Source organism: Trachemys scripta, chromosome 23 (genome assembly GCF_013100865.1).
Source record: "Trachemys scripta elegans isolate TJP31775 chromosome 23, CAS_Tse_1.0, whole genome shotgun sequence".
In the NCBI taxonomy this organism is placed as follows: domain Eukaryota; kingdom Metazoa; phylum Chordata; order Testudines; family Emydidae; genus Trachemys; species Trachemys scripta.
In genome coordinates, this window is record NC_048320.1 from 8,658,715 (window position 1) to 8,681,837 (window position 23,123).

Here is a 23,123-nt window from a genome sequence, read left to right on the forward strand (position 1 = left end):
CGCCCGGGGATCTGCCCCCCCATCCCTGCTCCTCCCCCACCACCCCGGGGATCTGCCCCCCCTCCCGGCCTGCTCCTGCTCCCCCACCCTGCCTGGGGGTCTGCCCCCGCCATCTCTGCTCCCTTCCTCCCCCCCACGGGGATCTGCCCCTCCCTCCTGGCCTGTTCCTCTCCCCCCCGCCTCCACCTGGGGATCTGCCCTGCCTGGAGATCTGTTCCCCCCCCCCCCTCCTGGCCTGCCTGGGGATCTGCCTCCCCCACCCGGCCTGCTTCTCCCTCTGCCTGGGGAGCCCTCTGGTCCCCCCCACTATGATCCTGGTCCAACCCCAACTCTCTTGCTTGAGATTCCCTTTACCCTCCCCCATCCTGTTCTGCTCCTCATCCTCTATCTGGGGATCCCTCCTTCCTCCCGCCCCCATCCCATTCTAGCCCCTCCTCTCCAGTCTGGGGATCCCTCTGCCATCCTAGCTTGCTCCTCCTCCCTCCACCTGGGGATCCCTCTGCCCCCCCAATGTGATCCTGGCCTCCTCCTCCCCCTGCCTGTCTGTGTCTCTCCCCTCCCTCTCAGTGATCCCAGTCCAGCTCTCTCCACCCTGGCCCCTTCCTCTCCCGGGCTGGAGGTCTTTCTGCTCCCCACCCCACAATCCCAGCCCTCTCCCTCCCGTTGCCTGGGAGTTCCTCATCACAGCCCAGCCCCCTCCCTCAATCTCAGCTCCCCCATCCTTCTGATCCCCATACATGCGGATGTCTCCAATGCCCCTGATCCAGCTACCACTCATATGTTGGGAGGAGTTTCTGGGATCTCTGACTTATGGGTCTATGAAAAGGGGTTGGGCTCCCATTGTCCCCTTGTCTCTGGGGTTGGCCTTCTTCTGGGTCCCCCTTCCCACAAGGGAGAGGAGGCAGAGGTCAGGATAGAGATATGGATGGGAGGAGTCTACTGGAGGGTGGGGGTCGCAGTCCCACTCCTCCATGCTCTCGCACTTCCCACTCCCACTTCCTCCCTCTCCACTGAAGGAAAGCTGGGCCCTTGGGTCCCTCACCCCGTCCCTAACCTACCCTCTCCACTGAAGGAAAGCTGGGCCCTTGGGTCCCTCACCCCGTCCCTAACCTACCCAGCCTTTTGGCACCAGGATGCAATTTTTCAGTGGTGCAACAGGTAAAGGAGGTGCAGTTAGCCGAGTTCTCCTGGCTCTGGTGTGATTGGGGGAAGGGGCCCATTTTAATTCAGAGAAGCGGTTTCAGCTTGGGCTGGTCCAGAGACCAGGGAAGACAAGTTTTCTGCAACCAGAGTTTATAGCTCCGGTTTCTGTTTGCTTTTAGAGTGAAGCTTGGTTGATTTAAGGTAGATTGAGAGACAGCAGGAGAGACCCAAAAGGGATCGCCCTTGGGTCAGACAGGTGGAGAATGAACGGAGAAGCAGATTGCCCTACAGACTTGGAAATGACAGCTCCCAAGAACCAAGGTGAGAGCAGCCCTGTTGCCCAGGCTTTCCCCATCTGAAAGGGATCTGTGCTTTGAGATCCTCTTTGTGTACCCACCCCCCAAAATCCTGCAAGGATCTAAGCATATGAGTAATCCCAATGAGACTACTTACGGGTGTGTGTAGTTAAGCACTTGTGCGAGTCTTTGCAACAGCGTTTAAAAATTAGAAAGGTGCCTTGGTTGTGATGTAATAAACTGTACCTAGCAGTTAGAGCAAATCCAGAATCCGTGCATGGATTTGGCCTTCAAACCATGCTTTCTGCTAGTCCTTTCCTGGGGACACTCAATAAAATTATTTAACGTTTAAAGTGGCCACTAAAGCCGGCAGTGCTCCAGCCCCTCTCCATCCAGTTGTGGATGTAGAAAGGGGCCTGGCGGACTAGTTTATGGATGCCAGCCAGGAAATTCAAAATCGAGGCCAACTTTTATTGGTTTGTGTCATGATTGTAACATTCGAACGAAACATACGGGATCAGATCCATACCTGATGTGATCGGGTGCAGCTTCATTGACTTTGCTGGAGTTAAGTATCAGGGAGTAGCTGTGTTAGTCTGTAGCCACAAAAACAACAAGGAGTCCGGTGGCACCTTAAAGACTAACCGATTTATTTGGGCATAAGCTTTCATGGGTAAAAAACCTTGCAACTGTTCACATTGGAGCTGGATTGACTCAGGCCTCCACCTCCTAGATCATCCAATTTTCTTTTTTTAATTTTTAAAGTGGTTTTAGCCCCCACACACGTACAAATCTGACTAGAAAAAGGTGCCCCCCCCCCCCCCCGTGTTTGTTTAGCCCTTAGCACAATGCGAGCCTGGGCCAGGACTAGCGCTCCTGGGTGCTACGATACTGCAAAGAAATAATAATTCTCACTGATAAGGTCAGAATCAGGCTTCCTGTGTTAATTTTGCCCTGCAAATGGCTGCTTGAAGTGCTTTAAAAAGCCCTTGGAAAAACGGAAAGACCAATACTGGAGCCACACCCATCATGAATGATAAAAGAACCGACTCCCGTCCATTCCTTGCATACATGCCCAAGGCTCCCATTGAATCCTGGGGACTCGAAGACTGCCAGATCAGAGCCCAGGAGTTGTATCTGTGCATGCTAAGATGGTGACATGGAAGATCAGATACCATGTTTCTCTAGGGAGCAGCAGAAATCCCTCCCCGCCCCTGGCAACCCATGTACATCGTTGCTTAGTGGCAGCTGCATTCCTTCGAAGCATCTGGTATAGGGTGCAGTCGTAGGCCAGAGACCCCAGGAGATGACTGCAGAGTTTGCTCGGGAGTGGTGGATCTGATAACGTAGCTACACAAAATGCATATTAATGAGCCATGCGGGTCTGTCAGGTAGCTTATTTGATTGACCGGTGTAGTGAGGCTGTGAAAGGGAAATTGTTAAGATTTGACAGAATTTAGCCTACCTTAAAATCACCACACACACACACAGCCCTCCTCCCCCTCTGTCTGCCACCAAAATGGAGGTGGTTGGTGAATGGAGTCTAACTGGGGAGTGCTTTGAGGGGAGATTCTGCAGCAAGAAAGCTAAGGCCTGCGGGGACTTGGGGACGTACAAAGACCCTGCTTTCTGAACCAAATATGCCCTGGTCTAATCAGGTAAGTTTATTTCAATGCCCTAGTAGAATCAGGTGCATTGATTTCAGTGGCTTTGTGTCCATTTACACAAGGCCTGGAGTTGGGTGGTTGAGAGGAGTGCAGGATTTTTGTCGTTTCCATAAACTGGCCGTTCCCAAGAATGGAGCAGGGAAATCCATTATGGTACACCCCGAAACCCAGAAGCAAGAGGTACACGTGGGGTCGGCTTAGGCCTCACTATTGTCCTCTTAACGTCTGCTGTGTGATATTAAGGACCGTGGTTGGCTCTTTGCATAAAACTCTTGACACTGATGGGAACTGTGTGTGTGGATTGAAAGCAGTATATGAATAAATGTTACTCTGGAACTTGGGAGTCTAACCAATATATTTTAACATGTCATTGATTAAAATGGTAGACAAAGTTCACAGCTGTTAATTTTCCAAATGCTAAAGAGATCAGATGGTTTTTAATTTGGGGAGAAGAAAAAACCCCAACAGCAAATGTTTAGGATGGCCAGCTCTGAAAATCTCAGGAGAGCTGAACTTTTAATTCCCTTTAATTTTCATGGGAATGAGGTGTCCTTATCCCATACAGAGCTTTGCAAACCTCAGTTTTCTCCCATGTCGTGGGTTAAAATTCTGCAATCCTTCACTTCAAATCAAAAGCCTTTGAAAGGTGAGCCGCATAGTGGAAGGTGGTTTTGAATTGAGGGTCTGATCAAGCTTTCACTGAAATCAATAGGCAACTTCCCCACAGGCTTTGAGTCCGACCCGAAGTAAATATAGAAGACTTGGCAGCGAAATACCAAAAACCTGTGTTTGTTTTTATATCTTTACTTGCCCCCTTTGTAAAAATCCAGGACTTGCTGGGCATGCCCAAGAATGCAACTTGGTGGACAAAGCGGGACTTCCATAAGATTTCCAGTAGCTGTGGTGTCCCAGAATTATGCACCTGTGGGTTCCCCTACTGAATCAAGGATTTTAACAAAGGAGGGGAAGGAATTTTAAAAAGAAGCAGTGGGAGGCATGTGGGAGGAAACACTGGTATGTAAAGGCTAAGTATTGTTAGGTGGGGAAACTTCCATTTACTTACTGCATTTAGTCTGCTTAACTTTACTGTATGTGAATATATATATAGGGTTTGTTTGCCATTTTGCTGCCCAGATCAAATTCCTAGAAATGTAGGACTGGAAAGGGACCTCAGTAGGCCGTCTAGTCCAGTCCCCTGCACTGAGGCAGGACTAAGTATTATCGAGACCGGGGGTTCTCAACCTTTTTCTTTCTGTGGCCTCCCCAACATGCTATAAAAACTCAGTGGCCCACCTATGCCACAGCAACTGTTTTCCTGCATATAAAAGCCAGGGCCGACGTTAGGGGGTAGCAAGCCGGGCAATTTCCTGGGCCCCCACACCACAGAGGGCCCCACGAAGCTAAGTTGTTCAGGCTTCAGCCCCAGGTGGTGGAGCTGGGGATAGCAGGGCTTCGGCTCTCTGCCCTGGGCCCCAATGAGTCTAACCCTGGCCCTCCTTGGCGACCCCCCCTAAAACCTGCTCGCGGCCCCCCAGGGGGCCTCGGACCCCTGGTTGAGAACTGCTGCTCTAGACCATCCCTGACGGGTTTGTCTAGCCTGTTCTTAAAAACCTCCAATGACGGAGATGCTGCAACCTCCCTAGGTAATTTGTTCCAGTGCTTAACCACTCTGACAGTTAGATTTTAGGAAAAACTTCCTAACTTATAAATCTCTCTTGCTGCAATTTAAGCCCGTTGCTTCTTGTCCTGTCCTCAGTGGTTAAGAAGAACAATTTATCGCTCTCCTCCTTGTAACAACCTTTTGCATACTTAGACTTATCATGCCCCCTCTCTGTCTTCCCTTTTCCAGAGGAAACAAGCCCTATTTTTTTCAGTCTTTCCTTGTAGGTCCTGTTTTCTAGACCTTTTATCATTTTTGTTGCCTCTGGATTTTCTCCACATCTTTCCCAAAGTGCGATGCCAAGAAATGGACACAATATCCCAGTTGAGGCCTTAACAGTGTTGAGTAGAGCGGAAGAATGACTAGATCTCTTCAGCCAGATTCAGAGATCTCTCCATCGATTCGAAGATCCAAAGGGACCCTTCTGATCATGTGGTCAGATCTCTTGCCTAACCCAGGAGATCGGTGCACGTGTTGATTGCTGAGAGAAACAGCCAAGGAAGATAATGACGTTTAGCTGTCTGCTTCTCCGGGGTGCAGTCTCTCCCAGTTTTCATTCATGTACTCTGAATCCAAGTCTGCCTGCCTTCTTGTGTATTGCATGTGAGTTGGGCGGTCGGCCTCCAGGGTCCGTGGTCACGAAAGCGGGAGTTAGAACGGAAACGGTCACTCTTAAAACAGTTGCGTTAAAGCACGCGGGTTAGCGTGTAACGCGCTGCGCTCTGCAGATGTGGATAAGCGAGGCCCCTGTTGTATGGGGGAGGGGGGGGATTTGGAGGTCTGCTCTCCGCACCACGCAGGGAAGCTCTTCATCTACTGACTGCTCAGCTGGGCTAACCCTACAATGGGTAGATTTTTCAAGTAAGTATTTGCCGGCCTCTTTTCAGGGCCCGGGGCGGGGATAAAACCGAGCAAAGGAAAACGTGGGCTGAATGTCGGGAAGAAAAGCCGTAAATAGGGAGATCTCGGCGCCCCAGAGCTGTGTTCCCCAGAGACCCGCATTACGTGGGTCTTTTTCCCCCTTTGGCTCCGACTTCTGTCAGCCGAGGTGCTGGGGGGGGGCATTAGAAACAAACCTTCCAGGCTCCTAGCTGTGCATTCTGCCCTGCCTCTCAGCTGCTCCCCTCGCTTCCCTCCCTGGGAGCTTCCTGCTTCTTCCAGGGGGCAGCGTGCAGGTTTGGTGATTGCCCCCATAGGCCAGCCGGCACTGAGCATCTGCCTGGCAATGCAGTAACCACAGAGCAACGGGGCTGGCCCTTAGACAGTCTAAGCGGGGGGGGGCAGAGAGGAGCCAGTTTATGCCTCCCGTGTTCAGCAGGCTGCAGGGGCTGGTTCCGGTTGCTCTCACTGGTGTCCCTGTGGAGTTTTGCCAGGTTGTGAGAATGCCGTGGCCCCGCCGTTCCTCTAGCTGACCCACTCCCTGCTCCAGCCAGAGGGGCTTCCTGCACTGGGGGGAATTAAACGGGGTGCCAAGTGCCTGTCCCGCAGCCCCATCACGCCAGCCCAGCTTGTGTCCTTCATCTGCTAGTCTCTAGAGTGGCCTAAACTGAGCTCTTCTGAGCCTATGGAAGTTCTGTAGCCACGGCTTTCCAGTGCCCCTAGGCCTCCCTTTTTAATTTGGGGGAGGCTTCCCAGATTTGCCAACCTGCCGTGCAGAGAGAGGTTAAAAACATCCCTCAGCAAGAGAACGTTCTTGCAAGCGGCCGTCAGGTAAACTCAACAGCTCTTGCCTTATTGCGTCAAAGAAACAGTCCTCAGCACTTGCAGCGTAATAGCTCCCGGCTTGTCTGCTGTTGCTTTAAAAAAACAACCCTCTGGCGCACGCTGAGTGAAATTTCGGCCTGAGCTGGGACGTTTTGGCCTTTAGAAGAGGATGGAAAAATAGCTGGTGGTCCCCCTAATTACCCAGAGCAGTCTGTCTGCCTCACAGGGGAGAATTTCATGCTGGGATCTGTAGTCTCTGCGTGCTGCACTGTTCTAATAAAGGTGATGCTGGTTGAAGCGGCAGCTGGCCAAGTCTGGGTGCGGTGGTGCTATCCTGCTTGTGGCTGCGTTGGGTTAAAGGGCCGTCGCTCCGCTGGCGTTCGGTAAAAAGCTTCCACGCAGAGCTGCGTGTCCTCCAGCCTCAGGGAGGGTCAGCTGGCTGCGATGTGGTTTCGATCCTTTGGTTTCTTCCTTGCTCAGACCTTTGGTCCCAGGAGGACATGCTGACCCTGCTGGAGTGCATGAAGGGCAACCTGCCCTCCAACGACGGCAGCAAATTCAAAACCACCGAGTCCCATCTGGACTGGGACAAAGTGGCCTTCAAGGACTTCTCTGGCGAGATGTGCAAGATGAAGTGGATGGAGATCTCCACCGAGGTAAGCTCCGCACGTTTAACACAACGACCGTGGGCGCTCTCCTGACGCTCAGTGCTATCCGGCCATGGCTTTGTGTCGCGCAGGGGAGTGAGTGGTCTAAGCCGGGGTGTGGGAGCCAGGAATTCCCGAGCCCCCTTCTTCCCCTACCTAAACAACCAAAGTCCAATTACCCGGCCATAAGACTTGGGTTTTTCAATCATTTGTGTTCACTTTCTCCCCCAGCTCTGGCTCAGCCAATGGGTCACTGTGGGAAAGTCCCTTCCCCCACTCTTTGCCCTATGCCCCTCTGCACAGTGGGGATGACACTGACCTGTCTCCCCCTGCTTGGGGGAGGGCTCAAACAGTGAGCCACAGCATTGTTAGTGAAGTGTCGAGCGTTGTAGGGTTTAGCATCGACGCGTCCGGCGCTGTACAAATGGCAAAGCTGCCCCCTCCCTTTCCCCCAGCTTGTGATCTGTTATCACCATGGTGCTGTTTGATCTGTAGTGGGAACTGATCCCCGCCTATTCTTGTAGGTGAGGAAATTCCGAACGCTGACAGAGCTGATCATGGATGCTGAAGAACATGTAAAGAATCCTTACAAGGGCAAAAAGCTCAAGGTAGGTGTTAGGGACGGGGCCAACAAATGGGGTCTCGTGTCCCACCCTGTCCAGGCTGGGGGCAGCAGAATTGCCTTAACCATCACTGGGAGGAGCGGGAGTTGTCTTCTGTACTGGAGTCCAGGAAAATGCATCACACGTCAAGTCTCCCGTTTGTGATATTCTCTGGCAGGGAAATAGACTAATTGATCTAATGGGCCATTCCAGGGCTAACTCAGTGGGGGGGAAAACTTGGCTTCATTCTGACTGATGACAATACTGACGTGCTTCCCCAGGCTGTGCTGTGAAGGATCAGTTAGCTAACGTTTGTAAAGCACGTTGGAGGTGGAAAGCTCTGGGTACTAGCCACGTATGGTGACCATGTGAACTACGTACAACAGGCATGGGTGTGTTATTGATAACCTGTGTCTTAATTTCAGAGCAGGGGGCCGCGAATTGGCTCGGGGAGGCAACGCGGTCTAGCGGCTACAACACAGAACGGGAGTCAAGACTCTCGGCATGAGTCAAGCCACTTCCCCATTTTGTGCCTCAGTTTCCTTTCCCCCGTCTTTAAAATGACACTAGTACCCTCCTCATGAGAGGGGCTGGGAGGCCTAATTACTGTGTGTAAATGGTCTTGGAGAGCCTAGGGGAGCCCCTTGGTGGCCTTGATAAAGCTGAAGGATTGTTATTTATCTGTCTTAGGTACTCGTATGGGTCCCATTCCCATAGCACGGAGCACCTCACAGCCTGCTGTGTGTGTATCCTCACCACCCCTGTGAGGCAGGGCAGTACTGTTCTCCCTCCCACCCCATCACAGATGGGGAACTGAAGCAGACTGGCTAAGTGGCTTGCCCCTGGTCACACAAGGGGTTTGTGGCGGAACCAGGAACTGAACCGGGTCTCCCAAGTCCCAGGCTGGTGCCCGAATCACTGGGCCATCCGTCCCCTTACAGGGACATGGTGTGCATGGGGATCTATGTTTGTAATTGTCCTCTTTCCCTCAGAAACACCCCGACTTCCCCAAGAAGCCCCTGACACCCTACTTCCGCTTCTTCATGGAGAAGCGAGCCAAATATGCCAAGCTGCACCCTGAAATGAGCAACCTGGATCTGACCAAAATCCTGTCCAAGAAATACAAGGAGCTCCCCGAAAAGAAAAAGGTACGTAGAGCTACAGAATGGGGGACTTGGGAGCTTCTCTCTCTCTCTCTCTCTCACACACACACACTCTCTCTCTCTCTCTGATCCTGTGCTCCATGCAGCCAGATCCCCTTGTAGTCGGTTATGGGGTTTGGGGGGAGCTGGACAGACTCTGGAGTCTGCCCACGCAGGATCAGGGTTCAGGTGGGCAACAAGTCCTTAGGACAGAGCATGTTCAGGGAGGCAGTGTGTGATCTGATGGGTAGAATACTGGACTGAGACACGGGAGCCGTGGGGGTCTATTCCTGGCTCAGCCACTGGCCTGCTGGATGAGCAAGTCACGTCACTGCTCTGTGCCTCGGTTTCCCCCTTCTGTACAATGGGGATAATGACACTGACCTCCTTTGGAAAGCGCTTTTGAGATCGTTGAGCGAAAAGCGCTACACAAATAGCTGAGTGGTATTATATATTTAAACCTGTTGGGCTCTTAAGATTCTCCCCCCCCATCCCTGCCCCCCCGTACTCAGTATTTTCTGGGATCTCTTGCAGAGTCTGGGATCTGTTGGGGATGGGGGTGTATGGTGGGGAAGACGGGTGGTATCCAAGCTCCCCCCGTAATTTTTCCACTGAAATGGTTGGCAGCAAAACGGTTACAACGTTGATTGATCCTCATTAGCCTTCAGGGTCAGCTGCGCGGTGAGATAAACGTGCGCCCAGTGCTCTGAGTCCAGGCTGCCCATCTGTGGGCTCAGCGACACTTCCCTGCTCTGGGTCCCCCAGGGAAGGCTTTCCTTGCAGTCGGAAGAGGTTAGGGACTGAGCCGTTGCTGTGACCATTTCAGAGCTTCACGTGACATGTTGGCTCTATCCAAGAGGTCACCCTGGCTCGATCCATCCCATGCCCCGGCCCAGCGCCCGCCCACCCGGCTGGGTCAGACGTTCCATCAGAGCGGCAGCTGCATGCGCTGTTCGCTTTATGTTTAAGCCCTCGCCTGTCCCCGCAGAGGTCTCGGCGCTAAACCGCGTATCGACGGGACGTGGGACAGCGATAAACGTCCCCTCCGACTACTTGGCGCCAGGGCCTTCTGGCCTGAAACCAGGCTCTAGGCAACGGCCAGGTTGGGATCTCTCCGTAGCTGCCTAGGGGTTCGGTGCCCCTTAGGATGAATGGGAATTGTGCCTCTAACCCCCTTAGGCAGCTTGGAAAATCTCAGTCCCTAGCTGCCATTTCCAGACCCGATCCTGCAGGGAGCTGCGAGCCCTGAACTCCCATGGACCCCAGTGGAAGCCAGGGTACTCAGCACCTTGCAGGGGTCAAGCGCTTCATCTGCTGGCCAAGATGACTGGGCGCCAGCCTCCCAGCGCACGGGGGTCCCCTTCCTCTGCTGGGCAGCTGAATGTCAGACTCCCCTTGCTCCCCTCCCCTGTTAACACCCCGGTTCCTTTGTCCCTCCCAGACGAAATACATCCAGGACTTCCAGCGGGAGAAGCAGGAGTTTGAGCGGAACCTGGCAAGATTCAGGTAGGACACTGACCGGCCTTGTCCCCCCGGGGGCGATCTCTAGCCGTGTTTGTCCCGACTAATGGGGGATGATGAGCATGGACGTGTAACGCCCACAGAGGGAGGAGCCCTTTGTGGGGGGAACAACGAGGAGGAACAGGACGGGGGGGAACAAAGGGAAAGGATGGCTGAATCTGAATGGTTTCATTGGCTTTCAAGCAGGGTGTCCTGGGGGGACGCAGACTAAGGCCCGGGCTGGAGCAGGCGGGTCAGTAGAAGTCTCTTTCTCTGACAAAGCCGTCCTAGAGTGCAGACATTGGGGAACCACCTGTGGATCCATCTCCCCCCAAGAGAATGGTGGGGGCCAAGTTGATGGGGTCCTTAAATACATTAAAGGGATCCTACGTTGACCCCCCACTGCAGTATGGCCTCGATCTCTTCTAGCTCCAATTCCTATGACCCCTTGACTCTCTTCTTGGGCCCTTCCCCTTCTCCTAAGCCGCTAGGGCCCTGATCTTCACAGGCATTTAGACTGCTATCTTCCATTAAAATCAATGGATATGAGGAGCCTAAATACCGCTGAGGTTCTAGGCCTCGGTGTGTAGCCCTCTTAGGTTCCAGGCCAAGATGTTCCAGGCTGGAACCCAGTTGATCAGAGTGATATGGTCTGTCTCTTCCTTTCGCTGCCTTTGACGCTCACTCCCCCCCCCTTCTTGTCCCTGCGGCGTGAAGGGAAGACCACCCAGATCTTATTCAGAATGCCAAGAAGTCGGACGTCCCTGAGAAACCCAAGACCCCACAGCAGCTGTGGTACAATCACGAGAAGAAAATCTACCTGAAAGTGCGTCCGGATGTGAGTTCCTTGTGGAGATGTGGCCTGTGTGTGTGTGTCTTTACACCATGGGAGGGGGGGGAGAGAAGCCGGGGACGGGAGGGGGCCTGAAGGAAGAGGCACCAAGCAGAAGTCCTGTGCTGTCCGGACAGAGGTAAGGAAGTGGCGCTGTGTGTCTGGGAGCAGACCCGGTGCCCGAGAGAGAGGGCAGAGCACCGGTTTCGCTGCGGCTAGGGAAGGGACGCAGCACGTAGGGGCAGGATGGTGCAGTGAGCACGCCCAGGATCGCTGTGTTTCCCAGGGCGCAGAGAAGTGCCGAGCCTCATTGCAGGACCCAGAGCAGTGAGATCCCCCCAGCGCAAAGGCGACTCCCCTCCCACGTCCCCGCGAGCTGGGCTCGCTGCCCCGCCATCCCAGGCGGGAGAGAGGGCGGGCGGGGCCCGCATTTCACCCCTGTGCCCTCACCTCTGGCTTTGGGTTTTCAGGCCACCACGAAGGAGGTGAAGGACGCGTTGGGCAAGCAGTGGTCTCAACTCTCCGACAAAAAGAGGCTGAAATGGATTCATAAGGCCCTGGAACAGCGAAAGGAGTACGAGGTAGGGAACAGTCACCAGTTCCCCTCCATCTTCTCCCCGGCCCGACGGGCGCCACCTCCCGGCCACCAGCCGAGGGGCGTTCTGGGAGCCGGCCAGCCCCTCTCTGTAATCAGCCTGAGGGGTTTCTGTTGAGGGATGCAGGCCCCTCTCCTTCCACTCATTGTGGGGCTAGCCCACAGCCCAGGTAGCTCAGAGCCTTCCACCGCAGAGCTTGGGATCCATTGCCTCTCGAAAGCGAGGGCAGATGGACGAGGTGTAGGGAGGTGACTGGCTTCTCTCCTCCTCCCCTCCCTGTGCTAGCGGGCGTTGGCTCGGCCCCCTTAACCCGCCGGCTGCTTTGCCGTCCGCAGGAGATCATGCGGGATTACATCCAGAAGCACCCGGAGATGAACCTCGAGGAAGGCGTCACGCGCTCCACCCTCACCAAGGCAGAACGCCAGCTCAAGGACAAGTTCGACGGGCGACCCACCAAGCCCCCTCCGTAAGTCCCTTGCAATTCGGGGGTGGGGCTGATGCTGCTTTTTCTTGGGGAAGGGGGAGATCTGGGGCTTTGCATTCCTTCCCCTGTGTGGGTCCAGGAAAAGCAGGACTGGAAGAAGGCAATCTGGGGCCCTAGGCACACCCCTCCTGGCTTCGTACATGGCCCCACCCTCCATGGCTTGGCCCCACTGGGCCCTTCCTCACTCCAGCAGCTGGGTGTATCTGCTTGGGGGGGACAGTTGGGCTCCCTGTGCTCTCCTCCTACCAGCAGAGCCCTCTTCTGGGTGGGCACTGGCAGGGTGCTCCAGGGCGGTGAGTCCTGGAGTTAACACCCCATTGAGCTCCTCCTCCGAGCTGTCGTTCCAGGCTCTCTGCAGATGCAGGCTGTTGTTGCGCTCAGATCACGGTTTCAAGTTTTTTTTAAACGAGAGCTCAGCCTTGCTCTGTACTTAACATTTAGCTCGACCTCATTATCACTCAGGGGTGTTGAAAAAATCTAGCTGCAGCTAGGTGTACAAAAGAATTCTTCCGTCGACCTAGCTGCTGCTGCTCGGGGAGGTGGATTAACTGCAGTGGACGGAAAATCAAGTAGGACGCGTCTGCACTACCATGGCACAGCTGCAGTGTAGCTCCCGTAGTGTAGACATACCCTCGGATTCTGAGTAATCATGTGACTCCTGGGCATGGGCCTGTAATCGGGCCTTCAGTGACACTGACTTCGCAGCATCCAGCCAGTTGACACGCTGGCTGCTCCAGATTTTGGAGGACAATATAGTTGGGATTATAGGGGGGAGGGATAGCTCAGTGGGTTTGAGCATTGGCCTGCTAAACCCATGGTTGTGAGTTCAATCCATGAGGGGGCCATTTAGGGTTCTGGGGCAAAAATCTGTCTGGGGATTGGTCCTGCTTTGAGCAGGAGGTTGGACTAGATGACCTCCTGAAGTCCCTTCCAACCCCGATAGTCTATGCATTATACCCAGGAATTGCTTCCCTTTCGCTGCACCACTGAAATGCAGCCTCCTCTGGAGTTGAGCACTTCAGCTGTTGAACAGCGCACAGCAATGCTGCAGGGGAGACTGGCACAGGAGGTGAACCTGAGGAAACAGGCTGGAATCCCCCAAGTTATTCCCCAGAGGGAACACCGCTGGGGAATTTTCAGTGGCCATGTGTGGGCAGGACCCTCATCTGAGACCGGGGGGGGCGGGGAAGGAGTGGTGACCCCTAGCGCCTCACAGCCACTGTTGTTTCACAGGAACAGCTACTCTCTGTACTGTGCGGAGCTGATGGCCAACATGAAGGACGTCCCCAGCACGGAGCGGATGGTGCTGTGTAGCCAGCAATGGAAACTGCTTTCCCAGAAGGAGAAGGACGCGTACCACAAAAAATGTGATCAGGTGAACAGGCCGGGGGCCCGCACGTCAGTGGAGCTGAGTTCGGGGAAGGGGAGAACAGCTAGAAACAGCTGGGTTCTGCGGCTGTCTTGGCCGTTCAAGTGGCCATGTTAAATCATCGGTCTGGGTCTTGAGCCCCACCTGCTGTAGGTGCTGTCCTCCTGAACTGAGTGTATCTGGAGAAACGAGTGCCAGGAGAGAAGCCGGACGCCTGGGTTCTGCCCATGACGCCGGACAAGTCGCGTCCCCTCTCCGAGCCTCTCATTAAGCAAGGGGTGATTAGAGGCTGTGAAGTGCTTAGAGATCCTCCAGCGGGGAGATGGGATTAGAAGCCCCGAGCACTGCCTGTGGGCGAGGTCGGTGCCAGAGGCTCGGGCCGAGGGAATCGGCTCTCTCGCTGTGCGGCGCTAGCTCTGACGCCGAGGCACAGATCCCCTGTGATTTTGCTGGGTGTTCGATTGGTGCGTGGGGATGGAGGTGACGTCTCTTAGTAACCGTCTCTCTCTCTCTCTCTTTCTCTCTCCTGCTGCTTTTTCCACCAGAGGAAGAAAGATTACGAAATTGAACTCTTTCGCTTCCTGGAGGTGGGTGTGCCTGGGACGCGGCGGGTGGCCCAGCTCGTTCTGTGAGGGGGCCCTGGCCAGCCTTCCCTTGGCATTTCATTACATGGCTCGTCTGTTTTGTTCCGCGTGGGCCACTGATCGTGTTGCACAATTGGGGTGGGGGGAGCGCTTTGTGTGCGCGAGGGCCTGTCTTTCTCTGCAGCACGGGCTAAAGATGCAGGCACGGCAGGATGGTATGCACCTCCAGCTGTCTCCTTTCGCTGGGGCGGATGTCAATCAGAAGTCTGTTCCTTTATATATTGGGTCTTATCCCGCCCCCTATCACTGCAGTATCCCAGCCCCTTCCAGTCATGCATTAAGCAACTTGATTAACAGTTGTCACGTGTGGTTCGTTCCCAGGGGAGGACGGTGTGGGCAGTGGAGGGTTTGTTTTGGTAGGGTTTTGTTCCGGTGAATGTCCAGGCTGCTAGGGATGGCCGTTCATTCCCCAGTCTCTGACCAGCTCCGGAGAAAGCGCCGTCTCCTGCATAGAGGAGCTTTAGCGGAGTGAGAGCCCAATGTAAATGGGTGTGAGGGGAGAGAGAATCCAGGAGTGTTTGTGTGTGTGATCCCCTTCCAGCCCCCCACCGTGTTTCCACCATCTTCCCAGCATGTGGGGATTTAGCCTTCATTCAGCTGGTGGGGGAGGGCAGGGCAGGGCCTGGCCTTGTTTTGACCTAGGTGCTACTTTTTCCAAAACGTCTGGGAGCTGCTAGCCCCAGTGTTATGTCTGGATGGGCGCGATGATTTTGTTTGCAAAAACCAAGGGTGGAAAACCCAACAGGTCTGTTTCCCCACCCGCTTCCCCCAGGATAAAGCTTCCTGTCTCTGCGGGAGGAGAGAAGGTCCCTCTTTGTCTGAGTAGGTGGGACAGGGACTGGCTCGGGTCGGAGCTGGTATCTGTCCGTGCTGTGGGAGGGCCCAGCACCCCGAAGCGCTGGGCTTAGCTGTCTCAGGATGGGTCCATTTTGTCACGTGGTGTTTTAACCAATCTCTGGGCACGTTCACCGGTTTAAAACCCGGTGCTCTAGGAAGGTGCCAATGCATTTGGAAAATGGTACCTATAGCACCAAACATTTCAGATGGGGGTGTCCTTTTCCCCTCTATCCCTGGAGTCATAAAAGGGAAGCGTTGTCTAGTGGCTAAATCACAGGCCCAGGAGTCAGAACTCCTGGGATCTGTTTGTGTCTGTGCCACAGATTCGCTGGGTGTCCTTGGGCAAGTCACTTCCTCTCTGTACCTCTGTTTCCCCAGCTCTAAAATGGGCATATACATTTTACTGTGAGGAATTGGTTAGTGCCTATGTGCACCACTGCCCTCTAGTGGATATGACTGGAAATCCCGCACTGTGTCATAGGCCCAGTACAGCGAATGGAGATTCTCTAGTAGGCAGATTCTGGAGCAGGAGAATCCGAGGCCCATGTGGTTTGAAATGCTCAAAGGCGTTAGTGAGACTAAAACAGCAGCATTGTTGTTGTTCCATTCCCTTTTCGTTGGATTGTTCCTCCTTTGAAAACTCGCTCGCGCCTCTTTGGTGCTCTCTCACCCACCCGCCTTTGCTTGCAATGCAGAGCCTGCCCGAGGAGGAACAGCAGAGGGTGCTGGGGGAAGAGAAGATGCTGGGAGCGAACAAGAAAGGCGCCACCAGCCCAGCTTCCAAAAAGTCATCGCCAGACACCGGCAAGGTGAGGGGCCGGCTTTGGCGCAGGGGGTGCGTGTGCGTGTCGTGAGAGTAGAGGGACAGAGCCAGTTACTTCTAAACCAGCTTCAAGACTTCTGGATGGTAACTGCTGAGCCAGCAGGGAAAAATTAAACCAATAAAATAAAGAACATAAAGAAATTCAGATTTTTTTTTTTTGACTATTGGAAGCTGCAGTGGGATTTTTTGTGCCCTTTTTTTTTTTTTCATATTATATATAATTTTTTTTTTTTTTAAACTCAACCCCACACCAAGACCCTTTGTGCTCTTCAACAGGCAGGTTCTGAGAAACCCAAACGGCCCATTTCTGCTATGTTTATCTTCTCGGAGGAGAAGCGAAAGCAACTGCAGGAAGAGCGACCCGAACTTTCCGAGAGCGAACTGACCCGGCTGCTGGCGCGGATGTGGAACGACCTTTCAGAGAAGAAGAAGGTTGTGAAATCAATGACACGCTCGTTAGACACCTTGTTTTACCAAACGGCACCTCTAGCTAATTCGACTCTCTCTGGAGAGAGCCCCAGAGGATGCCGGTAGCATCCATCCCCTCTAGGGGGCGCCAGCAGTTCAGGCCCTGGTCACTCCCTACCTGGCCATAAGCCGTTGTGATTTTCTCCACCGTGACAATCAAGGCGCCAGCGGGTGGCACAAACTAATGGGTCCTGGGGGCTGCCCCCCTCCTCAGCAGTGGGGTCCTCGCATCTCTCGGGAGCACCTTTGATTCCATGCAGCCCAGGACCCGCTGTATGGAATGAGACACCAGAACTAAACAAGCAGCTCAAAGAGATGAGAACTTGCTGGGATTAAACCCAGAGAGGTCTTGAGTCTGGATTTAAAAGCCTGGCCGGGAGGGAGGTGAGGGGAGTGGAGTCGTGGTCCATCCGGCCCCAGGGGGTTTAGCTCACAGCCGAGGGTGTGTGTGTCGGAAGTTACGCTTTGGCTGGAAGGTTTGTGTGTGTGTGTGTGTGTGTGTGTGTGTGTGTGTGTGAGGGGAGGGGTTATTGAGTGTGGGCTTGATTTTCTCTATGCCAGAGGTCGCCAGACTGGGGGGTGCGCCCCCTAGATGGGCACAGAGGAACGTTCGGGGGTGGCAGAGCTGTGGGGAGGGAGTGACACCCAGCTCTGCTCCTGGCCCCGCTGCTGACCCCAGCTTCCAGGCCATGCCCGGGGCCCCAGCTGCCAGTCCCACACCTGTCCCCAGCCTCAGCCCCCTTACCCCTGTCTGTCCCCACCCTCGTCCCGTCCCCCCCAGAGCCGTGGCTCCACTCCCGGCCCCAGCTCCAGGGGGGTGGTTGACAGAGGTCAAAAGTTTGGGAACCGCTGCTCTATGCAGACTATCCGGGGAAAGTGTGTGGACATGTGCCTTGTGGGCACGTGTTTCTGGTGCCTGGCACAGCGATGGGGAGAGGAGAAAAGGGGCAGTTACCCACTGACCTGCGTGACATCCCTTCCCAAACCCCCCGCTCCCGCTTAAAACACCCTCCACTGCCAGTTCCAAGCAGGCTGCTGCAGGTGCCATCTCGCTGCTGCCCAAACAGTGCTGGGAACTGATGGAGCTGGAGTGCAACCCCCCGGGGAGCCCCCCACAGATCTAATAGCCCAGATGCTGCTCCCCCTCTCATCTCTGTGAGGGGGGGATGGGGGTACATGGGGGCCCAGCTCACACACACCCAGGTATTTCATAGCTAGGACGGCGGGGGCGGGAGGCATTTGCCGAGGGGAGCCAGGCCGGGGGACTGCGTTGGAGAGACCTGGGCCTTAACCACCAGCCTTCTGTGTGTCTTCTCAGGCCAAGTACAAAGCCCGGGAGGCGGCCATGAAGGCGCAGTCAGAGAAGAAGCACGGCTCCGACAAGGAGGAGCGCGCCAAGCTGCCCGAGTCGCCCAAGACAGCCGAGGAGATCTGGCAGCAGAGCGTCATTGGAGACTACCTGGCTCGCTTCAAGGTGAGGAGTTGGAGGGGGGGGAGAGAGGAGACAGGGACACCCCCACCCTTCACACCCCCTGCTGGAGAAGGAACGGGACATTCCCTGATTGTGGGCTCGGGGCAGCCTGCTAGATCTGACCTTTCTGGGATGGGCCTGGACTGGGCATGGGTCTGGTGGGGGGCTTGGTAGCAAAGGGGAGGGGGGGGGGGGGGGGGGGGTGTTGTATGGAGGGGAACTGGCCCTGTGCTGCATTGTACAGCCCCTAGAAATATCAGTCACCTGGTCTCGCCAGGGGAGGGGGGTGTAAATATCGCCGTGTTGTGGGGTCGGGGCAAGGAAGCGACTTGCCCACGCTCGGTGACGGAGTCGTGCGTAGAACCCCGGAGTCCAATGTGTAACCTGAGCGTTGCCGGGTCTCCCTGTGCCGCAGAACGACCGGGGGAAGGCGCTGAAAGCCATGGAGGCCACTTGGAACAACATGGAGAAGAAGGAGAAGCTGATGTGGATAAAGAAGGCGGCGGAGGATCAGAAGCGCTACGAGGTGCGTCCCCGGGGTCAGAGAATCTGTTCTGTGCCCAGGGCTGTGGGGTTCCTCTGGGGCTGTTACTCCGTCTCTGATACTCTGCATCCCTGACTCTCGGGCAGGGGATTGCCCCAGTGGCTGGAGACGCCCACCGCCTTGTTGCCTGAAGTTTTCATCTATGAGGTTGGAGCGGGGGGTGGGTGGCGGAGAGGCGTATGCTGAGACGGTGATTGGCCTCACCTCGCCCGTCTCTGTCCCCCCTCCAGAGAGAGCTGAGTGAGATGAGGGCCCCCCCGTGCTCTGCAAACTCCTCAAAGAAGATGAAATTCCAGGGAGAGCCGAAGAAACCCCCCATGTGAGTATTGATTCCTCCGGGGGAGTGTGGGTGGCGTCTTGCTTCCAGACAACGTGGAAAACAGGCCAGTCATTCAGCCGCTGCATGAGAGACCAGCCCAGGGGGGCAAAACGGGGGTTCAGGCAGCTGGAAGGGGACTGAGCTCGACCCTGCCAGGGGCTCACAGCTCATTGTGGACCAAAGTCAAGTGCCAGGGAACTGAGAGGGAAGTGTTATCTAATAGTTAGAGCAGGGTAGGGCAGGGAGTCCTGGGATCTATTCCTGGATCTCAGGGGAGAGAGTGGGCTCGTGGCTAGCACAGCGGAACAGGAGTTGGGACGCCTGGGTCCTAGTCCCACCTTTGGGAGTGGGTTGATTCTGGGGATGAGAGCAGAAGCACAGGACTCCTGGGTTCCATTCCTGGCTCGGGTGTGGGGTGGGGTCTGGTGGATGGAGAAGAGGGACAAAGGGTCAGGATCTTTGGGTTCTGTTCCTGGCTCTAGGAGGGGACTGTAGGGTCCAGTGATCAGAGAGGAGGGATTGGGGGTCAGGACTCTTGGGTTCTGTTTCTGGCTCAGGTGTGGGGTGGGGAGTGGGGTCTGGTGGTCGGAGGAGAGGGACGGGGAGGGGGTCAGGATCCCCGGGTTCTGTTTCTGGCTCTGGGAGACGTGTGTGGGGTCTAGTGATCAGAGTAAAAGGATGGGGGGTCAGGACTCTGGGTGTGGTCCTGTTCCTGCCTGGCTGTGCTTGGGACGGGCCCTCGCTGGGTGGGGGGCTGGCCGCTCTCTGACCCTGCTCTCCCCCTCCCCAGGAACGGTTACCAGAAGTTCTCCCAGGAGCTGCTGTCGAACGGCGAGCTCAACCACCTGCCGCTGAAGGAGCGGATGGTGGAGATCGGCAGCCGCTGGCAGCGCATCTCCCAGGGCCAGAAGGACTATTACAAGAAGATGGCCGAGGAGCAGCAGAAGCAATACAAGATGCACCTGGAAATCTGGCTCAAGGTGAGTGGAGGGGGGGGCGGAACTGCTCTGACTCCACGCACGGTTTCCTGTCCCCACCCCTGCCCCTGGGATGTCCACGCCTCATGCTTTCGGGGTACGTGGCCTTTGAGGTACCCCATCCCTGTTGTCCCCCACTAACCCTTCCCCCTCTCTGTTCCCAAGTGCCTTGGGGCTTTCTTCACCCCTCACCGCTGGGAAATGAGGCTTCAAGTGTCCCTGATTTAGCTTCTCTCCGTACATTGCGCACCCAGACCATCCTCCCTCCCCCCAACATTCATGCCATAGGGCGCGTGTCTGTGGCTATGACAGATGCTATCCCTGGGGTCAAGGTCGCTTCCCCTCTCCCAGCACGGGAGCCCGAGAGAGATTTCAGAGTGGCCACCGCTCCAGATCCAGCGGTAACTCTGTTCCCCCAACTCCCTGTCGTGCTTTCCAAGCAGAGGAGGCTAAGGAAATTCCCGCTCTGGACAGAGGGGCGGTGCTGTTGCACTCCCAACGGCACAGGGGTCTTCGCTTCCCCCCCCCCCCCCCCCCACATCACCTTTCTGGCACAACTCCCCTTCCTGGAGCTGGGAACGCCCCCGCAGTCACGTAGCTCCGTCCCCCTCGCCTTCCTCCGGGTGGTTATTTTAGTCTCCTGTCTCGGCAGAGCCTGTCGCCGCAGGAGCGAGCTGCCTACAAAGAGCACACCTCAAATGTGAGTGTCCCCTGCGACGGGGGGAGAGGGGTGTGTGTGAGCTGTTCTTGATGATGGTTTAAAAAGCCTTAGTTTGAGGGAACAAAGTCATAATTGGTTATGTTCCAGTAGCACCATGAGGCCTGAACCCTGCTAGGGGCTGTCCATATGCCTCGTAAGAGAGACTCCTGGCCCACAGATCTTCCAGTCTAAATAGACACAGGGAACCAAGGGAGGGAGAGGAAACGGAGCTCACAGAAGGGGAAGCAACTTGCCCAAGGTCAGCCAGCAGGGCAGTGTCAGAGCTGGGAAGAGAAGTAACCAGACATCTATAAAAGCTGTCTCCCACTCAAGCCCTTTCTGTGGGTGGGGGTGATGGTTAACCTCCAACCTCCTGGGAGGGACTGAGGAGCCTCCGGAGTTGCCCCGTTGATTCTTCCTCTTCCCCTCCCTCCTCTGCAGAAGCGCAAGAGCATGGGGAAGGTGCGGGGGCCAAACCCCAAAATGAAGCCCGCCATGCAGATCAAGTCGGTAAGTGCCCTTGTCCTCCGTCCTCCTCCCTGGGCCCCGGTGACTCCCTGGTATGTTCCCTGCCACCTGGAGGGGCAGCTCTCCAGTGGGACGGGCCGCGAGGAGGGGTCGGTACAAGAGTTGCTTGGAAAACAAGAGCAAAAAACGGAAACGTTTTTAGAAATGCCACCATGGTGCTGTCTGGGAATTGCAGTTCAGGTGCCTCCTACTCCCTGGTAGGACTACATCTCCCATGATGCACCATGGTACTCTTGGTGCAGGGAGCCCATGCATCATGGGAGATGTAGTCCAGCTGGGGAGCCGAGCCCAGAGTGGAGAATGGTAACACGTGGCACCCGAACTACAGATCCCATGAGGCACTGGGTAATCCCTGGGTTTCCTGGGTCTATTGCACTGAGGGCCCTAACCCATTAGCCGAAGGCCCTGCTTTTCTGTGGCCCAGGACTCTGCCACTGTGGGGATTCCAGGGACGGGTGGGGGCCACCAGGCCTGGCCAGATCCGCCCACCACGTCCGTCTGACCCCCAGGAGTCCGAGGAGGAGGATGACGACGATGATGACGAGGAGGAAGAGGATGACGACGACGATGACGACGACAATGGGGACTCGTCTGAGGAAGGCGGGGACTCGTCGGAGTCGAGCAGCGAGGAGGAGAGCGAGGATGGGGATGAGGTGAGGCTGCCTGAGGCGTGCTACGGGATGCTGCGTCTGTGCCATGCTGCTCACTGACCCCCCCCCGCCACCCTGGTTTGCCCCTCTGATCCTGTTTACTGCCCCCAGGGCTGGCTGTGTTATCTCCATCCGCCCAAGGATACCAGAGCCCTGGGCCCAATAATCCACGAGTCTTCAAGAGAAAGTGTCCCCCATAAACATGGGACCCAACCACTGCGGGCCCGCTCCCCAGCCTGTGCGTTGAGGTCAGAAGAGCTGCGCCCATTCACAGTGGCTGGGGATCTGGCCTTGGGTTTGACCTGATTGTGTAACGCGGCTGGCGTCCGCAGCGCGGGGAGCTACACCCCAAGGACACAGAGTTTGGGGCAAGCCTAGGGGGGCCAGAGCTATGGCCGTTGCTTCCCGCTGCCCCGACCCGCAGCACGTTCCATGCCGTGTTCTCTCCCTAGATACCATTTACAATGTCTTAACTGTGTCTTCTGCTGAAGATATCCGGCCTGATTCTGATCTCCATCCCACTGGTGTAACCATGGAGTAAGTCAATGGAGTTACTCTGGATTTACAACAGCAGCCGTGAAGTCAGAATCTGGTCAATGGTGCCAGGGCTGGGTTTGGACCTCAGGGGTCCGTGCTGCCTGTCCCCAATTCTTAACCACGCTCCCTCCCGCCGTTCGAGAGCTCAGAGATCTAGTGACCAGCGGCAGCAAAACCGAATCTTGCAGTGTGGGTTTTCCAGTCCCCACTTCCAAATAACAGGCAGCCTGCTTGCCATGAAATCTTACTTAGTCTTTAGACTTCATGGGGCAGGTTTTAGTGTGGATCTGGCTTCAATCTGCGGCTTAAAACCGGCTTGTAACGGGTGACCCGCGTCAGGACAGCATACCAGTGCTGGAAACGGCCATCCCTCCTCTGGCGGTGCCACCAGCTCCCCCAGGCTGAGCGGGGCAAGGCGGCTGGCATGCAAGCCGTGGCGTGATGGACCTACAGGCTCCCGTACTGCCTTCTTTTGGGTGGGACTTTATGCAACAAAGGTCTCATCTGTGCGCGGCGCTGGCGTGGGAAACCCGTGTGCAGTGGGGTTCGGCCAGACGGAACCATCCCAGGACCTGTCTCCCCAGAACAGACAGACCCTGTGATTCCCCAGCCACCCCTCCCCCCAGACTCTTAACCCTTTCTTCACCTTCCGCCCCAGAATGAGGACGATGACGAAGAGGATGACGACGAAGAGGAAGATGACAATGACTCCGAGGGCAGCAGCAGCTCCTCCTCTTCCTCAGGCGATTCCTCCGACTCGGACTCCAACTGAAACGCCCACAGCGCCACCTTCTTGCCGGACTTTCAGTAATTCCCCACCCACCCCGACCAGTAATATCCCGGCTGGAGATCTGGGTTGATGGTTGCAGGGAGGGGGATGGGAAAATCACTGTGGCTAATTTTTTTTCCCCCTCCCTTGTAAAGAATTTCACACTAATCGGGGGGTGGGGGGGGCAGCTGATAAAAGGCTTTGTTTTGGGGGG

At 55.6% G+C, this 23,123-nt stretch overlaps 1 protein-coding gene across 7 annotated transcripts in view; it reads left to right on the forward strand.

Moving 5' to 3' along the window:
• Window positions 1-23,123, forward strand: part of UBTF (upstream binding transcription factor) — a 30,369-nt gene extending 7,246 nt beyond the window's left edge. For 4 of the 7 annotated variants that reach the window (XM_034755709.1, XM_034755711.1, XM_034755712.1 and 1 more), the window contains exons 2-21: window positions 1,323-1,464; window positions 6,951-7,126; window positions 7,642-7,725; window positions 8,712-8,867; window positions 10,303-10,367; window positions 11,079-11,199; window positions 11,664-11,774; window positions 12,125-12,255; window positions 13,507-13,648; window positions 14,188-14,229; window positions 15,819-15,932; window positions 16,223-16,378; window positions 17,733-17,888; window positions 18,301-18,411; window positions 18,660-18,748; window positions 19,539-19,728; window positions 20,378-20,425; window positions 20,867-20,935; window positions 21,463-21,606; window positions 22,799-23,122. In XM_034755709.1, coding sequence (XP_034611600.1) covers window positions 1,407-1,464; window positions 6,951-7,126; window positions 7,642-7,725; window positions 8,712-8,867; window positions 10,303-10,367; window positions 11,079-11,199; window positions 11,664-11,774; window positions 12,125-12,255; window positions 13,507-13,648; window positions 14,188-14,229; window positions 15,819-15,932; window positions 16,223-16,378; window positions 17,733-17,888; window positions 18,301-18,411; window positions 18,660-18,748; window positions 19,539-19,728; window positions 20,378-20,425; window positions 20,867-20,935; window positions 21,463-21,606; window positions 22,799-22,912 — 2,277 coding nt within the window. In that variant the 5' untranslated portion in view covers window positions 1,323-1,406 and the 3' untranslated portion in view covers window positions 22,913-23,122. Of the gene's footprint in view, window positions 1-1,322; window positions 1,465-6,950; window positions 7,127-7,641; window positions 7,726-8,711; window positions 8,868-10,302; window positions 10,368-11,078; window positions 11,200-11,663; window positions 11,775-12,124; window positions 12,256-13,506; window positions 13,649-14,187; window positions 14,230-15,818; window positions 15,933-16,222; window positions 16,379-17,732; window positions 17,889-18,300; window positions 18,412-18,659; window positions 18,749-19,538; window positions 19,729-20,377; window positions 20,426-20,866; window positions 20,936-21,462; window positions 21,607-22,798 lie in introns of all 7 variants that reach the window. The other 3 variants (XM_034755714.1, XM_034755715.1, XM_034755716.1) reach the window with 3 other exon arrangements.